This window comes from Thermobia domestica, chromosome 18 (assembly GCF_964235325.1).
Source record: "Thermobia domestica chromosome 18, izTheDome1.hap1.1, whole genome shotgun sequence".
Taxonomy (NCBI): Eukaryota; Metazoa; Arthropoda; class Insecta; order Zygentoma; family Lepismatidae; genus Thermobia; species Thermobia domestica.
This window is the reverse complement of record NC_137471.1, coordinates 139,472,171-139,494,702: the sequence shown is the minus strand read 5'-3', so window position 1 is coordinate 139,494,702 and position 22,532 is coordinate 139,472,171. Positions and strand designations below refer to the sequence as shown.

Below are 22,532 nucleotides of genomic sequence, written 5' to 3'. Positions count from 1 at the left end.
AATGTATTCATTATCTGTCATCCTTATTCACGGTATTATACACATTACAACTAGCCAGTCCCTTCAACGGAAGTGCTTAGTATAGAAATCCGTTTACAGGAGTGCGTGTTTCTATTCCATGGGCAATCATTGTTAACACAGACCCATCCACAAAATTAGTTAGTCATTGTATTCCAATTTATATGAATAACGAAGGTTATGGGCAATATTTTGATAGTTTCGGTATTCCTCCTTACGTACGATAGTATGTTGCATTCTTAAAAATGAATTTAGTTCATTATAGGTACAATAATATACAAATGCACAGTTTAGGATCAACAATATGGGGACATTATATTTATTATTATCTATGATGCAAATATCAAAGGGAAACACTTCGTGATTTTCAATTTTTGTTCACAGTGCCTCAAGTTAATGGCCGTAGATTGTTTTGATTTAAATGACGTAATTTCCTGAAACTTTCTATTTTTTTCTTTCAGCACCACGACATATAAATGTATATCCTTTCTGAACAAAATCGTTTCTTTTCTTCTTCCGTACAAAACTCGCAATATCAAATATTAGAAACCAACACAGTGTTACACAACCTACAAACAAATCACCACTACTACAAGGATGGAGGAACTGAACCACAGGTATACAAATGGATTTGGAAAGATGCTTCGACCTTCAACTGATATGAACTAACATCATTCAAAGGTATTTATTTTAAATAAAACAAATATCTCTTAAATATTATTTTATTCACTAAAATAACTTTTAATTTCAGGTTTAAGTTATTGACAAGAACACCAGCTTGCGATACCAAGTATCAACTATGAATTCAAGTTTAAACAGAACAGCAGCAACAGCAATAACAACAACTTCTGTTGGCATGCACCAACTCTGAAAATTACAAACATGTATATTTACATAATCATTTTGTAAATTTTATGTATCACCACAATTAATTGGAAATTAATATTGCTTAAATATCAATCCTTGTAAACTTCCGATGTCAATCATTAACTATAAAGATGATAAACATTGATATTAAAAACTTTTGGTAAACAGTATGTACCACCAGAATTATTTAGTAAATAATATTGCTTGAGAAATTATTCTTGTGCTTAATTTCTTAAAAGCTTTTGTCCTAAACTATTGCAATAAGAAAGAAAATTTTTAGCAACTTAATTCTATTGTAAATTGTTTCGATCACTGTTTTTGTAAAATTTAAAACTACACCAAATATTTTACTTTGTAAATTATTATTGAAAATAAATAGTTTGAAAATTATGTCAAATTCATTTTGAAAACATTTGAAAGAAAAGTAAAAATTTTAGATAAAAAACTTAATTTTTTACGCAAAGACATTTAGTTTTAAACATTTTGAAAAGATATGTATAAAATAGTTTTACCAAAAAAAGTTTACTCAAAAGAAATTATTTAAAACATATACGAACTTTTCTGTTTAAACCTTTTTTCATAAAAGAAATTCAGTTCAAAAATTTTTACACAAGAGAAATTCTTGAGAAATTGTAGGCCCAAAAGATTTACACATTTTTTTGTTTCCTAAAATAATTACAAGTGTGACAAGAGAACGTTAAACTATTGGAACTGATTACAAAAATTAAAAGTTACACAAAAAATTGTTTAAAATGTAATAAAACTTTAGTTTAGAAAATTTTGCATGAAAATTTTGTCTTGAAAATTTTACAGAATAAAGTTGTTGTAAAACTTACACGAAAGAAATCGTTTAAAAATTTAGAAAAAGAATTTAGTTCCAAAACTTTACTGAAATATATGTCTCAGAAAAGAACCGAAAAAAATAATATAAAAGGAAAAATAATCTTAAATTACGAGAAATAAGTAATTTGTAAAGAACTGTTTTTATGATCTGGTTAAGTGTTGTACTTTTGACTGTAGTAACATATTTTGTTATGTTTTTAAGTTTACAAACCTAAGTTCTAAGGATACCATAAACTCAATTACATCGATTGTGATGAGATATTCGTTCATGTATGTGTATTCTTTCTCCGAATATTCTAATAGTAGAAGATAATAAAAATTGAGAGGTTCCAGAAGTTTCTTAGTAATAAGTTTTTGTTACATTCCATGATTTTGGCAATTGCTATGGCTCTGCACCATGTCACATAAATAGTTCTAATTGTTTATTGTACAAGTAAGTATATTTAAATTTTTAGTGACTTACCTTATGCAAGGTTTGCTTTATAAAATATCAAATATCGTTAGTGCACTGCTTATAGCATTCTTACATTAAGTCAGCAATAATACTTTTTAATACTACAGATGTTGATGTTTAAACTCGTACCTGTCACTTTTGTCCCAATGCAATCTCCTTTAACTTGGAACGAGATAATTTTCCAGCTCTTGTGAGAGGCAAGGCATCTATAAATTCAACTCCTCCTCTTAGCCATAAGTGGCTAGGACTTCTCTCTAGAAATTGTTGGTGATATTAGTAAAATAAAAACAAACAAACTATATAAAAAGTAGCAAAAACAATAAATATAAGTTCCTACCAGAGAGAGAGAGAGCAAGAGCGAGATTGTTATACTACTTAGGTAACTTCTAAGCTAATAAACAAAAACACTGAAAATTCCGTACCATGTGAAATAGACGTGGGAACATTCCTTGACATGTTCTTCAATATCAGCAAATTAATATTGCTGCCAAACAAATATAAAGTTATACTTTTCAAGTTGCACTGCGTCAGATTATTTTTATTTCAAATCTACGTATTAAAGGAAAACTTCTAATGCCACATTTATTACTTAGTGTTAGAAACCAAGGACGATACATATCACAAATACTGAAAACAAACTTTACAGACTTCTACAATAACAATATCACGTACTGAACAAATCACATCCGAAGTACTATAATGGTCATATGAGGTATTTCGAACAAGTTGCAAAAAGAAAATAAATACAAGAATTGAAAATTTGAGTTTTTCAAAAGGATTTATTCCAAGTGATTAGATAAGTATCACTTTCAATTACGTATGAAAATGGTACTAAATATACATGAAGATCATAACGTTGTTTATAACAATTTGATATTTCAATTTGTTCTATGGATATGAAAAGCACTTGTCAAAATTGTTATTCTACTTAATATGGCGTGTTTCTGGGAACTTTTTAGAACATACGTTGATTTCTTTGGCTTCCCTAGCATTGCGTCAATAGTTTTGGTAACTGTAAATACAACAAACTCTTAGAGCTATATAATTTTCAGCTATGTTGCAACTTTACCCATGTTTACTTTATCTCGGGAAATGTTTAATATGTCATATTACTGTAAAGAGCACTATAAACATTTTGTTTGTTTAATAGCATCTATGTATAGGATAAGGCACTTTCTCGAAATAAAGGACTTTGAAATAGTCAAATTTTCAATTTCTTCTAACAGTTTCTAGAAATGTGTCACATGATCGTCGTAGTATTGAACACTAAGGTACTCTCGATATAGCCTACATTCTTCTCTCCGTCTCGCATAATTATTGTTGTAGAAGATTCGAAAGTTTTGTTGGTTTTCAATGCTTATGATATTGCATCGTCCTTAGATTGTAGCACTGAATAATAAGTGTAGTATTATAAGTTTCCTTTGATATGTAGATTTGAAATACGTAATAACCGTAATGTTTTTTTTAAATATAACTTTTTGTTAGGATGGCAATAATGTTAATATGGTAGTGTCGGGTATGTCTAACAACTACCTCATGCTGATATTTCGATGGTACAAAATTTCTAAAGATATGTAAATACAGTATATTATAGTAACAATGATATATTGTATTACCGCCTGACTGTCGTCGTTACGCAGAAACTTCCTCTTGATATGGCATAGTGAAATGAGTTAAACTAAGGCTATAAGGTTTAATATCAAACTTGAAACATCGAAAGTTAAAGAAAACTATGTAATAACAAATCTTGAAAATAATTTTGGCTTAAATTACCTGCGACTATATTTAATTCAAAATTGAACTTTGAAATGCACAGTATGAGCGTAGATAAAATAAAAAAAACATTAAGAACAGTCGGCATTCGAACCTAGCACGATACAGGTACGAGTGTCTTACACTAATTATTCATTTAATACATAATGACGTAAACACGCTGTTTTTAAGTTATATGTTAGCATCCAAGTGACAGTCCTTTGCGTATTTCCATGGCTCTTTTTACTTGTTCTTTTTAAAAGTCTAACATGTTTACGATGATTTGTTTCATTTTACACTAGAGCTTCGCGAAAGGTGATTTATGTCTGAGTATTAGGAACTACTTTATCAGACAGTTCTATCAAATATATATCAACACAGTTGAACAAGGGGAAGTTCATGTAGCTAAGGAAAAGGAGTAGAGTTCTTCGTGGCTAAATTGTTAGAATCATTGTTCGATAGTTAATAGATTCGTGGTTCGAAACCCGTCTCCCAAGCTGAAGATTCTTTAAATTCTTAATTCCACAGATCTTAATATCTTCCTCTCCCCTCGCAATCATCCGATGCTCTAAAAAAAAGTTACCCACCTTAATTCGACAGCTGCCTGATGTGATCCTTGCAGTTCGGAAACTTTCCTTCTTCTGTTTCACAAAATCACAAATTTTGTCATAATATGGATGCTGTCTGATCATTTTTTCTCCAATTCTACACTTGCATATGTAAATCATCCCCCTCTGTCTCCGTATTTGAATCTCTCTCTCAGTGTCGTCCACTATGAACACACATGGCTTGGGATCAAACCTTTGACTCTTGAACCAAATTAAAGAGCACTAGCAATGTGCTGTCGTAACTCTGGAGGTTAGTTGCTAAAAGCAGCGTCATTTTGGATTTTGTTCGAGGGGATTCTCCGCCCGCATAAGAATTTCACTTTTCATATCAGTATATTACTATTGATCAAGAATGTGTTTATCACACTCAAGGGAGAGGGGAATTACACCCTTCTGCCCAGCCAAATGTCACTCTTGGAACATTTGTTTGCTATTACTGGAAAACAATATGAAATGAATCATTGAATAACACTCTCATTTCTGTCAGTAGTTTTTAGTCAGGAGTTCTGCGCCCGCATTACAGACTTTGGTAACCACAAAATTTAGTGCTATGATTTACAACTTCCATAGATTTCACAAGGAGCATCTTCCTAGCTTCATGTCATATGCAGTCTTTGAACAAGGTAAAGAATGCAAATAAAGGCGTTTATGAAGCTACGGGAACATTTTCTTATTCATTCTCTACAAAGGCATTTCAGAACATGAGACGATTTTAGAGTTATAAAGCTTGTAAACACAGTTGCTGGTTTTTGTCTGAATGGAAAGAGTATATTACATCACATAGACTGCTTTGGATAAGAAGAGCAGTATGAGTAGGAGGAGTTGGATTGAATACCAGGAGGAGATAGTCGATCGAGACGGTGCTTCTGAATGCATAATCTCACGTCGTAAGAGTTCGTAAGTAATTCTTTTTGTAACATATTCTAAGCCGCGAACTGTAAAGAACATGCAATTTAAAAATAAGGAACACACAGTATCAACAAGCCAATTACAGTCCAATAACGTACGATTTCTTTTTTCTTTCTTTCTTTCTTTTTTTCAATTCAGAACATCATATGTCCACATTTTTCAATTCGTTGATGAGCCTTCCTACCAGCTAGTTGCAAACATGTTTCAAAGTTAATTTATGTGTATTAGATGTTAACTAATGCCTCAATAGCTCTCCTGAAGTTGTTGTTCAGGAGATATTGTGATTATGTGCCACTCTATCAGGTTCTTGTAAAATGAATTTAGTGGATGAAACAACAGTCGAGTTCTTCCATTTCTTTAAAGTGTTTGGACCGTTTCGCTGTATGGTATGTTGCTTTATCCACCTGAAAGATCCAATAATTCAGATTCACTTGAAGAAAATGTTCTGCTGCAGAGCTCCTTAATTTCCTGTTCAAAATGGAAATGTAACAATCCTGATTTATTCTACCCGTCAGAATTTTGAACCTGCCGATTTTTTTAAGATCAAGAAATTATCATATTATTTGACCTTTTATTTTTATTTTTTAAAGTTAATAACACATTTATATTCCAGTTCTTTACCATTCTCTATGCATATTTTCACACCATTGCATATAAAGCTTCTTTTCGTCACGTGTCTATACTTTTCTTCATTTCATTTCAAGTATATTTCAAAAAAATTCCAATGAGCTTGCTTTTGTTGCTCTGTTAGATGTGCTTCCCTCTTTGGGATTTTCTTCTTCACTTTCATTTCTTCACCCTCCTCATTGTCCATTCTAATATCTCGTTTCCCATTTGACTGCTCCAATTATTAGATCATCTGCAGGTCTACAGTCTACACAAATTCTTTTCATGTTTTGCTGTACACTTCAATTTTTTTCGTTCACCCTTACACGCTGTGACCAGTTTCATTTCACTGTCTTTTCTACGAGCTGTACTTCCCGTGTTTGCACTCCAGCGTGCAATATTTGTGACAGTTTTTTATTTGGATATCTAGTCTTCGCGTAATGTGCATCTTTAGACACATGATTCCCTAACATTGAAACCACCCTTCCTTGCAATTAGACTGAGATCCGTAACATCTTGTTTCCACTTATTTCGATCAAACTTCTGTGTAAAAAATTTCCGTAGACAAGCAAAAGGACTACTTCTGTTTAAAAAAAAAAAAAAAACTTTTAGCGACGTTATAAATCCAATCCCTAAACAGTAGTAACATATACGTTCATATCAAAGTCCAAACCCTAATAAGTTCATATCAAACGAAAACAACAATAGTTGCGGGGAATACAAGCAATAAGTCTTTACAATTTATTCAAGTAACCGCTCTTTTTTATTTATTCTTACCTTCTATGAACTTATTATTAGTATTAGTGTTTCTAAGAATTATGAATGAATTTTGTGAAATTTTATAGCTCACATCCGTAGCTAGAATAATAAGACACGGAGGCTGAGACCTTTTGATTGCACCTAACTATATTGATTTGATTCATTTATATATACGAGCCTCAATCCACTTGAACTGTTCTTCTGCCTTAATTTTTCTTAACTCTTTCAGAAACTTGAATTCTATAATGTAACATTTTCATCAGACTCTATCTTAAATTAGGTGCTATTACCTTGAACGTAATTTATAATTTGATCTTTAGAGACTGAGTGTCCAGATTTGGGAACAACATAGGCCTTAATTAAGTTCCCGTCGTCTACATGAGGTATTCCGACGACACCAGCAGCCATAACTGATGGGTGAGATTCAACAATTGCTTCCACGTGAGATGGAGTAATCTGGAAAATATACGTAGATCAACAACTTTTTAAGGAACACAATGTTAATATTCGTAATGTATCTGCACTTCTTTACACTCTTTAGTATACAATATTTGAAATGGATTATAGTCATCAGATCGTTACGTGATAAAGAACATTACACTTCTGTTGGTATGCGCAGATTATAGTCTATCTCTTCTCACCAATTTGTTAAATAAAACATTTAATATTTTCATAGAAGCCTTAATTTCCATAGAAGCTTGGCTAGTAATTTCACACAGTACTTAGAAAGGTCGCTTTAAACTTTAAAAAAAATGTAAATTTATGAATAACTTTGTCTGAAATAACCTCTGTACTACTTTTGAAAGTAATATTTGCTTTAATGTAGTACGAAGAAAAAAATGCAGTACAAGAAATAATTAAACCAATAAGTAGAAAAACACAAGTCCAAATAAACTTTTTAAGTTATCATCACAAAAGAAATGTTAAATATATGCAGGACGCATTGGCGTAACGTTTGGATTGATATAACAATTTTCAAAGACGTCTGTACATTTAAATATACATGAGTAGCATATTTATGCGATCATAGAAGTAGGATTTTTTTTTTTTTTAATTTAATGTCCAAAGATTATGTACTGGGATGAGGGAGACGGGACGATAAGGGATAATGAACAAAAATGTGGGACTAAGAAAGTGGAAAAACCCCAAGGAAACCGACATATACAGCGTTTGTCCACCTTGAAAGCCACAAAGTGCGAGCTGGAATCGAACCTGAGACCCTAACTGTGAGCAGTTTACTACTAAGCCACAGCAGCTCGCAGCTCTCAGAAAGTTGGGTTGCATTGGTGACTTAGCTAATGATAAGATTTGTATTCCCAACAGCGACACACTTACTTCTAAGAGTTATGAACACACTACTTTAATACCTTGCAACGTTTGATTAATTCGATCTTGACAGAAGTTAGTGTATCTTTCTCAAAACTACAAACCATGGATAAAAATTTATAGAATAATCAGCATTTCATAATGTATGAAGTTAGATTTCCATAGTAACCATCATTTTGATTAGTTCAAAAAACAGATATTTTAAAATTTAATGTACATATAGGCGTATTTATGATATGATAACATAAATATATAAACAGTGTATGTTGTTCGTTTGGAAATATTTGCCAGTATTATAACTAAACTGACGAAAGCATTAAATACATCTTGTTAACAATTGTGCAACAGATTTAGCAATGTAAAATTACCTTCTTCCGACATGTTATCAGATGTAAACTGGAGGGTTAATTAAATATGTTAGTTTTTATATATACGGAAAACTTCAATAGAAGCCCTTAGCGGTCTACGCAAAATTTGCAAATCCAAACGCAGCAAAATAATAATACAAGCAATTACAATAGCTATGCCAATTATGGCCAAGTAAAACGCAAATTTTATGTTGAGAAAATATAAACCACTGGAAAATGAGGTACTATCTTCAGTAATTCATTCGACTTCATATAATTTGAAGTGGTAATTTAAACAAGTCCATTAAAGTAGTAATTTGTTTTGGAATTATTATTGGAATTTGGAACTTATTATTATTATTATTATTATTATTATTATTATTATTATTATTATTATTATTATTATTATTATTATTATTAATATTAAAACTAAACTTTTAAATCTGTAAAGTACTCTGTGTGTACTACTGAATCCAAGAGGTAGAGCAATGAATTAAACAGCTAGCCGAAGTATAATTAAGTATTTAATTTAAACGAAGTTTGATATTCTTGTTGATTCTTAAATGTAGGCCTATCGTTCTTGACCATGAAGATCTAAAATCAAATAGGATAGTTCGACAATTATAGTTTTGCGTTTAAATTAATTCGATTGTAAAAACAGTTTAAAATCAAAATTATACTTCAGTTAATATTTTCATATTTTGAAAGTGGCTCTGTTTAACTAACTATTCGACTACCTCTCTTCTCATTCTTTCTACAGAAATTAGACTTTCATTTGTGTTAGTACTAGTTCCCAAGTTTAGTTCCCAAGAAAGACCAATGTAATTTTAGTGGACTGTTTACCGGCCCTTTTTTACGAAAATAAAAGTAGTTCTGCGCTGCGAACGAAGACTTGAGTAAAATTATATTAGCTAATTCTAGAGAATTTATAGGTATATTTCAATAAAAGAATATATTGTGATTCTTTGTAATTCAGTTGCTAATAACTAGTCACTCGATTACTTCAGCTTTTCACAAGAAGTGAGTTTTTTGGGGGTTAATATTAGCACTAATTCCTTAGACTGATTGATTAGTTTCTAATGTAGTGATTACGTATTGTTTTGGGATTTCGTATGAAACTCGTTGCGGGAAAGGAATCTTACGCCGAATCGCATCACGGGAAAAATATTGAACTGTTTGAAGTGTACTCCTAAGTGTGGTTATTACTAGAGCCTGTATTATTTATATGCACAAGCAAAACTAAGTAAAAATGCATACAAATGTGCACAAAAAAGTTGCAAATATATACCACAAATAAAATAAAAGAATATTCAGTTAAGAAATTCCGTATTCATTTCAGATTCAATTCTTTACGATCTTTACTGTGCACATAATGAATTTTTCAACATTTTCAAGTATTTCAAGATTTGCTGTTATCAAATGTTCTCTATTATATGTGAAAATACATCAATAGTTTGAGAATCACTTTCCATCATTAATTGAATATTTGTACAATGGCACAGAAAGATTGAAACATTCATCTAGCATATACTTACTAGTTAACTGAATCGATCTATTCTTATATTGGATTTGAACTAAACTCGTTATCCGAAGTCTCGGTAAGGTTTGTTTCACTTTTTCCACTGCAGGAATTTAAAGAAGAAATTGGATTATTAAAGAGTACGAGTGATTTGTATCGAGATTTACCTTGAGTTTCCAGATGTTTGATTGTTTCAACAATCGAAAAATATAGCAGGGTCGTTTTGTAATGCCAAAAAGTAGTATTCCAAAGGCTAGGAAAAATATTTTGTTAAGGACAGCCAATCACACGAAACTACCGATTTAGGGCGTTAAAAATATTAAAATGATTCGTAACTTCAAATATATGCAGAGATGTACGATTGCCCTTAAATTATACACTAACTTTCAAAATATATATTTGCGTATGTCGGTATTTTTTTTTTTTTTAATCCAGGCTTTAGTTATACAGGGTTCGGCATAAAGACCTCCCGTATTTGGAGAGGGCTGTATGTGAGTTGTTGTAAAGATACGGCGGCGGAGGGCGTATTGATCGATAGTGGTATACGTGCCATTTTCAGTAGTAACAATGCCGTGGCGCAGTGATCATTGTGTGCCTGGTCGATCTGTTGAATGCTTTGAAGATTCCTGGATGGATGCTCTCACACGCGCCACATTTTTCGGTGTTCTTACTGGCCGAGTTCGGCCAGGTGATTTTCTTTCTGTGCAGAACCTGTTGCTCTAAAGTTCGATACCTAAACTTGAATAGTTTTTCTGTCCGGAATAGAATGATTAAAACCAAGTCCAAACCGAAAGGGAAATCCCGTTGAGTAGTAATCACAAAACCACCATTAAGAATATACTTCTCAACAACAACCAACGCATAACTCATTGCCTCAAGCCATTACGACTATTAAGAATGGTACGTATACCACTATCGATCGATATGCCCTCCGCCACAGTATCCCCACAACTCATACAACGCCTTCTCCAAATATAGGAGGTCTTTTTGCAGGTCCCTGTACTACCTGGAAGTGCGTTTTTTTTGTTTGTTTTTTTTATCATACCACTTTGATTAAATTTCTTGTCATACAGGGTAGCAAAGTACGTGCATGCAAAAAATTGAGTATCTCTCGTAGTATTAAAGTTAGAAAGATGAAAGTAGGTATTTAAATTCCTCATTAAAAATAAAGGAAACGTGTCGCAGTGATTTTGAATACTACCGTTTTCAGTTCTCCATTATTAACAGTGGATGGGGTTGTCTTCACATGAAGATATCCCAACCCAGAAACAATTCTGGCCTTATGGTAAGAGCAGTAGACTAATTTTATTTCTATGTAATATCGTCAATGATACTTTTTACCGTATATGAGATTATTAGTACTCATGTGGGCGGCACTGCCCTCACGAAGGCAAATCTGATTTGTGTTACTTTAGAAACAGCTAGCACCAATACTAAAGATCATTAAAGTATTTCAACTTACGTGGTGTACTTGGTACTTGAAGTTCTCCTTTATTCTTCCATTGATGTACACGTATCCTTCTTCTGTAATGTATCCTGTATCACCAGAGTGCATCCAACCATCCTTGTCAATGGATGAGCTTGTAGCCTATAACATATTTGAAACATATGTAACTAATATAAATAAATTAACCTTAATAAAAAAAATAGCAAGCGTCTCAATGTGTACACCACATTGGTTCTAATAATAAGAATGGTCCGCGTGAGTACTATTGTTTTCAAAATTTTAGGTGGATTGGATGCTTCTGAGATTGCTCTTTCAGAATCTGGCATTAGTTTTTCCCTATTATCCTAGAATTACTAGGAATTCACTAGTTACGCTACAACGTACTAGTTTCTGTTTGCTATGTATATAGTTTATTAAGAGCTCGCTAAATAGCGGTACTCCTTTTACCAGCAATTATGTAGCAGATATATTTACGAGGAAAGAAAATAACTTGCAAATTTAGTCCATATAATCTACATTTATTTGTATCTACAAATAAAACTGTGTAACATGCATAACAATGTCCCACACAATCTCTGGTATAAATTGTTTTGTATTTCACAAATTGAATTATGTCAATTAACACATGGAGAAATGAACTAGCATAACACTAGGATTTCAGTTGTGTTTGCTTGTATGATTCTGTGCTCGTGTGCTGTCGACAAACAATTGGCAAGTTGTATGTTTAAAATCGTCCAGATGTGCTTTCTTATATTTGCGGTGAGTTTGTTCCTAAGAGACAAAGGCAAGGCATTACGGAATTTGTTAAGAAAATCATATTACGCTTATCCTGACCAATGATTTATCTACACCCCTCTAACACCCTCCCAGCACCCCTGAAAATTTTCGGACACCTCCCAGGAAATAAATTCCTTACACCCCCCAACAAGATGGCTGCAATATTACAAAGATTCATTCTCGTTCTGCCTAAAGGTTCTCCAGGACTTTGTAGAAAATATTTTAAATGATCTTATCTTTAGGCAGAACGAAAATTCCCGTTCTGCCTAATCTTTGGAGACAAGAGTAGTAATTGCATGACTTGGCCTCACTTTGGACTTTGACCCCGACATTTGTGACGTCATAGGTCAAAGGTCAATGACCTTGGCCCGGGGTCAATGACCTAGGGGTACATAGGACCACCCCCTCTAAATTTTGGCAGGGGTATCTTGGCCCACCCCCTAAATTTTGGCAGGGGTACATAGGACCACCCCCCTTAAATTTTGGAAATTGCCAAATCTAAAAATTGGGTATGGTAGCCTAGGACCATAGTATGTACCTCTAGCAGTATTCGGGGTCTATGTCGTTCCCTTTCATGGGTAAAAAAATTGCCAAAAATTCAAATTTCGGAGGTTTTTGACCTAATTTATCCCCTTTGATGAGGTATTATTACCTTATATAGTTATATGGGCGTATACAGGGGTCCATTCCCTTTCATAAGACATGGGTATATTAATGCACCCCTTCAAAAATTTGGGAGGGGTACCATGGCCCACCCCTTTAATTTTGGAAATTGACCAATTTCAACATTGGGTATTATAGTACAGGACCCTAATATGTATTATAATAAATTTGTGTGGTCCACCTCATTTCCTTCTAGGGGTACAAAATTGCCAAAAATATAAACGTAAGCAATACGTTATACCACGTGTTTGGTTTTTGGCTCAATTTATCCCCTTTGATGAGGTATTATTACCCTATATAGTTATATGGGCGTATACAGGGGTCCATTCCCTTTCATAAGACATGGGTATATTTGTGCACCCCTTGAAAAATTTGGGAGGGGTACTTTGGCCCACCCCTTAAATTTTGGAAATTGCTCATTTTATATATTTGGTATTATAGTACTGGACCCTAACATGTATTATGATAAATTTGGGTGGTCCACATCGTTCCCTTTTAGGGGTACAAATTGCCAAAATATAAACGTAAGCAATACGTTGTACCACGTGCTTGGTCTTTTGACCCAATTTATCCTCTTGGATGAGGTTCTATTACCTTATATGGTTATATGGTTATTATAGGGGTCTATTTCCTATCATAAGACATAGGTACATTTGTGCACTCCTTTAAAAATTTCGGAGGGGTACTTTGGCCCACCCCTTAAATTTTAGAAATTGCTCATTTTATATATTTGGAATTATAGTACTGGACCCTAACATGTATTATGATAAATTTGGGTGGTCCACCTTTTTCCCTTTTAGGGGTACAAAATTGCCAAAATTTTAGTACAACCACGTGTTTGGTATTTGGTACATTTTATCCCCCTTTGATGAGGTCCTATTACCTTATATGGTTATATGGTCATGTATAGGGGTTCATTATCTATCATAAGACATAGGTACATTGGTGCACCCCAGGAGGGGTACCTTGGCCCACCCCTTAAATTTTGGAAATTGCCCAATTTAAACATTTGGTATTATAGTACAGGACCTCAATATGTTTCGGTGTTTCTATTGTTAAATTTTTAAGTACAACCACGTGTTCGGTTATTGACTCAATGTATCCTATTTGATAAGGTATGGACGGGTATCCCCTTTCAATTTGGTAGGACCATTCGGGTGTAGTACAGTCACGTGATCGATGATTTGGTTTTAATGTGCGACGAGGTCCCTGGTCAATGTTCTCTAGGAATTAGGTGGAAACTTTGCACAGGGTTCTCTCTTATATCGCACAGTTCTTTAGGAGAATCTGATAACGTTGTATATGGAATGGACAATAAAAACACATAAATAAGCATAAATTGTATTTTATTCATTTTTCTGGTTTCTTCTTTTTCTTTCTTATTGACAATGTTTGTATATTGAGCTGGGTTTCTTCATTAGACCGCCTCCTCTTCTTGATTGTAATGATTTGTTTCCATGTTTTGCAGCATAGCACCCGTTTGCAAAGCTTCGTATTGTGAATTCTGTAAAAAAGAACGAGGAAAAAGATGATTAGTATAGAAATAGATGATGATAAAACAAATACACTTACAATGATAAATATGATAAAATTACCTGGAAGGTATATTGCAGCAGTCTACGATCATTAACCGTGGGTACTGTTGTGAACAAATATTGAATTTCACGCAGAGATTTTCCTTGGGCTTTACAGCACAAATAAAAATAAGCATAATAGCCACATACGGATGAACCAAGACTTTGCATTTGGCTATTATTATATTTATAGTACATACAATGAAGTTTTAAGAATGCAACATGTTGTGGTACATAAGGAGGAAGGCCATAGCTGTCAAAATATTCTCCAACACCGCGATGATCAATATAAATTGCAATCCAATGACTTCCTAGTTTTGTGGATGGATCTGTATTTACAATCATTGCCAGAGGAAGAGAAATCCGTGAGGGCAACTCATCGCTTGCAAATACCCCGGTAAAATGATTTCTGAATAATGGACTCCCGTTTAAAGCACTAGCTAATTGTAATGTATTCAACATCGTGAATGGAAATGATACATAACGTATACGTACCTTGTAATTTAAAAGTCCAGGATAATGTTGCGCTGGTGGTCGATCTCTAGGAGTGAGGAAAACTCTCCATACACAATACAGTTTGCAGGTGCTGCTAATTTCTCTTGGAAATGAACTTCCAATCGGATGGCGCCATGTCGTTGTAAATTCCAATAGTGACAATCTCCAGCAGAAGAATCGGGAGTTAGGTCAAATACAAACAGTGTATATCCATTCTTGTAGTCGGCTCTTGAAATTGTATTTCCAGTATTGGTAAAATGTATGCCAGAGCCTGAGAACAATGTGTGGTACGATGAAATGTAGAGATTTTCTTCAAAGTTGGGTTGCAACGGTTTTGAAGGTACAGCTTTTCCATCCACGTACAGTGTAAAGAAATTAATGTTTAGATGTTGAAATTCAAATGGATTGGTGGTAATAGTTCCACTGGATGCTTCATTCGATGTAAATCCTACAATAATACGATTTGGCAATGTTCCCATAAACAGGTTATCAATAGTTTTGGATTGTATATCCTTCGGGATGGTAAATGATTTCATTTGAACCCTTGTCAGAGGATACTTTGCCGGTGTAGATTGTAAAATTTTATTGTGTGCCAATTTAACACTAGGGCTAATGTTGACTTTTTTCACCTGCAACGATGCATCTAGAATATTGATTTTTGCATTGACACCACTTTCACCGGCCATGAGACAAAAGTTTGGTTTTGCAGGAATAAGTTTCACACGTAATTCCACTCCATGAATTAAAAATTTATCTTGATTAAAAATGTCACAATGAAGATGTCCAATCATATCGAATTTCATACTTTGTTTTGTCAGTTCATAGCGTTGTTGAAATCCTTTGTTCTCACTTGTGGTTGCGTTCATATGACCAGCCGTATCTTGAAACCACATTGCTGTTTGCAAATGTGTATTTTTAGCTCCATCACTATAATTGAGCAGTTTTTCCATGTACGAACGATATGGATGATTATGTGACGGAAATGAAATCAGTTTATTGTTCAAGTAGATTTGTACTTCACTAAACATAGCATTTAGAAAATCATTGACAGGTGCAATTGCTTTATCCGTATTGATGAAGGAGGAACCATCTGGTTTCACAATTTGTGCTTGGATGTACAATAAGGTTTGTGGTAAATCAATATATTCATCACTGCTACCACTCACTACAAATTCTATTGGTGAATTTTCAGCTATTGAACTAATTGGTTTGTAGCCAATAATACGATTGTCCAGAACACTGGTTTGCGTGGGCAACGTTGAAAAAATGTCCAATTCACTTTTCACACATTCACAGGATTGATGATGTAAGAAAGCCATCGTTGAATTAATCAAAAATATCTGGTGACGATGCCAATGATCTCTTCTTCTTCTTATGTGATAATTTACGTCTCTTTGTAGGATTGATGGTGTTGTTGATCGTTGGAAGGTCAACCTCAAACTGAGAGCAGTCATCCCATTTTCGTTTATGATATCCACTTCCCAGCATAGTTTTCAACTTATTTTTAGCTTTTTCTTGTAAATTTGTTTTTGCCTCTTGCATACGTTGATGAAACGATTCTTCCAGCGGTTGATTCGAGATCACAACATCATTAATCATATTGGCACCTGATTTTAATAATTCTTTTCCCACAGTTTTAGCTCCTTGCTTCACAAGGGGTAACACTGAACGAAATAAGCCACCAAGGAAACTTCCAATGCCATGTCCTGCTTGATAGGGACTTCCCACATAGACGTTGCCGATACCGGATAACGCTTGTTTTTGGTAGTATTGCAAATACGGATCAGTCATGACGACGACGACGGAAATGTAGTTTTGTAGACACCGTTCCAAAGGTGAATGGCATAGGATGACCTGTGCTATCCCTTATATCGATTTGTATTTGCTCAAAATTCATTTTTTCCACCGGAACATAATGTGCAGGATTAAAGATTTGTACTGCATGACTTCCAAAAGTATGATTCACAGGATCCATGTTGACAATTCGTAGCAAGGGCACCATTGTATCTCCAACAATGACAGATTCAATAATGTCACAATAGACGTACATTTGTGATGGTAAGCCTAATCGTACATCCGGTGTATATTGCCCCTTTTCCATATCTTTTAAATCACTTTTCGGGTCAAATCCAAGCATTAAACTAACACTTGGTGAAATTTGTACAGAAGTATGGATTTCCTTTTTGGGATGTCTTATGAGACATATATTATTAGTTGCGTCATGAGATATAAATAAATTGGTTTCTTTATGATGTATATTAATTGCATGAATAAGATCCCGTATATTGTTATAATAGCGAACAGGAATCGTTACAACCTTCCACGGTTCTTGATCATTACTACTTGATGATTTGTAATATATTTTATTGTTTTTACTGTTAATGTTCAGCAAAGAATGTGGATAATGAATCTCTACAATTGCCACATCCCATTTCTGGCGAAACTCTACACGTCGTTGTAATTTCGTAATATATGAAGTCAATGTATTTTCTGGAAAATAATCCATGGAACTATTACTGGGAAGTGTAACGTAAAAATCTTGATCAGGTTCCATTCTTCTTCTTCTTCAATGAAGTTGCAGGGATCCACGAATTGAATGAGGAAGGATATCCTTTCCACTGGACGAGATACTCCTTTCTGCGACCTTTTGTTCTTGTACGTAATATTTTATCGATGAGGAACGTCGAAGGGAGCGGCACTGGTTGTAATTCTTCTCTGTAGAAAACACCATCGATAAGTTGATGATTTAAATCCTCTAGTCGATACACTGGTGGGTTTCTTGGTACAATGGCTTTTACTCTGAATATTTCCCAAGTCCAGTTCTCGAGGTAACCCTTGTCAAAGATACGTTTTGTTTTACTTATACGAACAGTATCACCAACAGATAAATCCGTATCTTGTTTTGAACGTTGTAGCTTTTTGTCGTATAAGTTATGCCACACCTCCAGTAAATTGTCCTGAGAAACGTTTGCAGGTGCCATTTTAATACTGGAATGCCGACTTTCATTGTATGCTTTTACAAGTAAAGGCAATACTTTGATGTAATTGTATGTTTGATATTTGGTAAAGTATTTCCACATACGATGTTTCAATGTCTGATTAAATCTTTCTGCGATGCTGGCTTTAATATCTGGATCCTTTGTTGTAACATGATGCACGTTGTGTTTCCTGAGAAACTTTTGTACTGTCTTGTTGGTAAATTCAGTTCCTTGATCACTACGTAGTACAATTGGTTTCCTGTCCTGGAAAATCATTTCAAATGCATTCACTATATCCTCGGCACTTTTTGATTTTAGTGGTACAGCCCACCCGTACCGACTAAACACATCAATCACTGTAAGAATATAGCGGTAATTGTCATTATAGTTTTGAAGTGATTGTAAATCATTTAAATCACATTCCCATTGATCATCAATATTGTTGACAAGATAAAAATCTCTACGGAAACGACGACGTACAGGACGATGTAACGTGTAGGTAGGTTGTTTGTTTAACCAAAGTTTTATTTTGGCTAGAGGTATAGATTTTCCTGTGGCTTGCCATAATTTCTTTGCAGTAGAAAATGATGCAGGGTGTGCTGGATTGTAATAAATGGATTTCAACTTTTTGTTCATGGTTTGTACGTTGACCATTGTGGAATGATACGTTTTCTTTTTGGTCGGACTTCTAAAACATCATCATCATCTTCTTCTTCTTCTTCTTCTTCTTCTCCGGAAGAAAATAATTCAGGTGCCGGTTTTGGTGGTGCAGATCCTTCAGATGCTGTTGTACTATTATGCTTGACAATATAGTTTAATCTTCGTGGATTACCAATCAATTCTTGAGGTGTGTTTGACGATGCAAGGTAGTTGCAAAACAATTCCCAGCCTTGAGGATTAGAATGTTTCCTCGGTCGAGTCACATCGCACATTAAATCTACAATATTGGATCCATGTAGTTTATTATCGTTGATGTACACTGTTCCTTTATGATCCCACGTAATTGCGTCATCTTGTTTTAAACGACGGAATAGTAGTTCGGCTTTCTTACGATACATTTGTGGTATTGCGGCTAAAATTTCTTGTTTCGTGCTATCGTCAACATTCGGGACGTCACCATCAGGTTTCATTGATGTAATTGTAAGTGGTATTGGTTCTTCTTGTTTACGTATCACATAAAGATATTTCTGTAATATTCTATTGTACTGATTCCATTTTTCTTCATCACTTGGATACGATGTATTCAATATGGATTGCATTTCACGATCGAAATTAGATTCTCGATTTTCACTCACACGGGATGATGATGCATGCATTCGTTGAAGCATTTCTGGTGGCACTAAAACCATCTTCTTGCTATGTTCCATGATGTTTATTGTTTAAACAAAATACTGGATAACACACTTCCTACAATAGGTGCAAGTAATGCAGGTAAGAATCCTCCTTGTTGTACGGCTAAATGTTTCTTCTTTTTATCCAATGATTTTGTATTGTCCACCAGATAGCGGAGCGTGTTCTTGTAACGCTTTAATCTTGACTTCTGCGCACTTGTCAGTGGAACATTGCCTTTTAAGACATTATAACAACATTCACAAATACTATGAATTAATGAAGCGTCTGCATTGGCAATAATAGCTTTACGCAATCTTGGTTTAGCTTTGTGCAGAGCACGTAGCAGATCAGCGTGTTTCACTGTAGGAGACATCGTGACAGACTAAGTCATTCTTTTCACATGCACAATAATTTAAACATGTTTTGTTGGTACGTAAACATAATGATGCAAATCGTCGGGAAAAATATTTGTACGAAATCGCATTTCATCGGGTGTATCTTGTTTAAGATCCATCAGTAAATAACCATGTGGATTTCTTGTTGCGTCTGCATAACTTTCTTGTAGAAACAGTGGATGCTCAGGCATGATTTGATAACTCATATGCTTGATTTGTGACTTGTCACGTGGATTTTTAAACAACACCAAATACGAACAATTTAAACTCATATTTCTATTTGCTTTACTTTGATGAAATACATTTTGTGTTATAAAAATCACACTAATATTTCGATGATGTGATCCTTTTGTGAACATATCAACAATATCACTATTCACTTCTCGCATATGGTCATCAATAATAATCAAATGTGGTCCATCGTGAGGCTGAAAATCTTTCATTCGTGGAAGTCCTTCGTGAAATTCTACTGGAACTGGCATTGTTGCATACACGTCTTGCCATTCTGCATAATACCAGTACATCTTACGAAATTTTGCATTGATCATGGTTGGGAGATGTGACGGTAATCGCTTCACAAAATACGTTTTTCCACACCCACTAGGCCCTGCGAGAATACAGGTAAATGGATGTTTCCACTGTGTATCCATGATGAACACTAACACCTTGTTTCAAAAATGATGCGTATTTAAAGCGAGTACAAATTTTTTTGTTTTAGTTTGTAAATTCTTGCACTCAATGGTGTGAAAAGATTAAAACCGTTCATCTGTTTATCGAGTAGTTGAAAACCGTTTATTTGTTAATCGAATAGTTGAAAACCGTTTATTTGTTATTCGAATAGTTAAAAACCGGATAAAGTTTAACGGTTAACCGTGAAAGCTGATCACTGTTTGATTTAAATTCTATTTGAAAATTTTTCGTTTCAAATTTGTTTTGAAATTTTTGTTTCAAAAATTTTGTTGAAAATTTTTTGTTTCAAATTTTTTTCAAATTTTTGTTTGAAATGATTTTGTTTGTAAATTTATTCTTTCAAAATTTTTTGTTTGAAAATGTTTCGTTTCAATTTTTTTTGTTGAAAATTTTTGTTTTGAAATTTTTGTTTTCAAAAATTTTGTTTGAAATTTTTTTTCGTTTGAAAATTTTTAATTTTTTTGTTGCAAAATTTTTTGTTTAAATTTTTTTTTGTTCGAAATTTTTGTTTTGAAATTTTTCGTTTCCAATTTTTTTTTGTTTAAAATTTTTTTGTTTCAAACTAAAAAAACTTTTTGTTTGAAATTTAAGTTTAAAAAATGTTCGAATTTTTTGTTTAAAATTTTTTGTTTGAACATTTTTGTTTCGAAATTTTTTCGTTTCAATTTTTGTTTTCATTTTTTTAGTTTGGAAAGTTGAAAAAAAAGTTTTAAATGCCAAGAATCTTTCCTAGAGAACATTGACCAGGGACCTCGTCGCGCCTTAAAACCAAATCATCGATCACGTGACTGTACTACACCCGAAGGGTACTACCAAATTGAAAGGGGATACCCGTCCATACCTTATCAAATAGGATACATTGAGTCAATAACCGAACACGTGGTTGTACTTAAAAATTTGAAAATAGGACCACCGAAACATATTGAGGTCCTGTACTATGCTTAAATTGGACAATTTCAGTGGACCCCCATTGCCAAAATTTAAGAAGGGTGCAACAATATACCCATGTCTTATGATAGGATATGGACCCCTTGTAATCATAGGATCTCATCAAAGGGGATAAAATGGACCAAAAAACAAACACGTGGTACGTTTATATTTTGGCAATTTTTGTACATCTAAAAGGGAACGATGTAGACCATCCAAATTTATCATGATACATATTGAGGACCTGTACTATAATACCAAATGTTTAAATTGGGCAATTTCCAAAATTTAAGGGGTGGGCCAAGGTACCCCTCCCAAATTTTTCAAGGGGTGCATTAATATACCCATATGTTATGAAAGGTAATGGACCCCTGTATACGTCCATATAACTATATAGGGTAATAACACCTCATCAAAGGGGATAAATTAGGTCAAAAAACCCCGAAATTTAAATTTTTGGCAATTTTTTACCCATGAAAGGGAACGACATAGACACCCAATACTGATAGAGGTACATACTATGGTCCTAGGCTACCACACCAAATTTTTAGATTTGGCAATTTCCAAAATTTAAGGGGGGTGGTCCTATGTACCCCTAGGTCATTGACCCCGGGCCAAGGTCATTGACCTTTGACCTATGACTTCACAAAGGTCGGGGTCAAAGTCCAAAGTGAGGCCAAGTCATGCAATTACTACTACAAGGAATTCTATTCGAGGAGAAAATTTTTAGGGAAATGCAGCACCGAAAAGCTTGGCTCCTAGCGTGTTTGTATGCAGATCGGAACTCATGTATGAAGTGGTTGTAGTATCGAGGGCAGAAACTAAATCTAAGCGGTCAAAATGCAAGGAAAATTGTGACGAAGACAAAATCACAAGAGTATATACTGGATGTACAAGTGCACACCCTATATGATTATTTGTCCCTTCAATTGACATATATTCTAAAAAATTTTCTGTCTTTTTCAACTCAAATAACTCTTTTCTTTCTTTTAAAATCCTGAAAATAATAAAACATAAAAATATTATAATAAAAGGGCAGATTGGTTTTAATTACTTTCACCCATACCCATATGAAAAGTTCTGGGTATGCCTATTTATTATACCTTTAATACATTTGAAATACGTTTAGCATATTACAGTATACGTTTAGCATATTCATTTTAATTACGAAAAGGAACTGTGATGCTATTTTTTTATTTTAAAAACGTATTTGTCTGGTAGCATATATAGCAGTCTTTTATTTTAG

The 22,532-nt window shown here is 33.9% G+C and overlaps 1 protein-coding gene across 1 annotated transcript in view; it reads right to left on the bottom strand.

Moving 5' to 3' along the window:
• Window positions 1-728: 728 nt before the first annotated feature.
• LOC145675902 (uncharacterized) overlaps window positions 729-22,532 on the bottom strand; it is a 142,922-nt gene continuing 121,118 nt past the window's right edge. The window contains exons 11-14 of the mRNA XM_081746696.1: window positions 11,471-11,596; window positions 7,107-7,272; window positions 2,312-2,436; window positions 729-885 (exon numbers count right to left, since the gene is read on the bottom strand). Coding sequence (XP_081602822.1) covers window positions 2,315-2,436; window positions 7,107-7,272; window positions 11,471-11,596 — 414 coding nt within the window. The 3' untranslated portion in view covers window positions 729-885; window positions 2,312-2,314. The remainder of the gene's footprint in view (window positions 886-2,311; window positions 2,437-7,106; window positions 7,273-11,470; window positions 11,597-22,532) is intronic.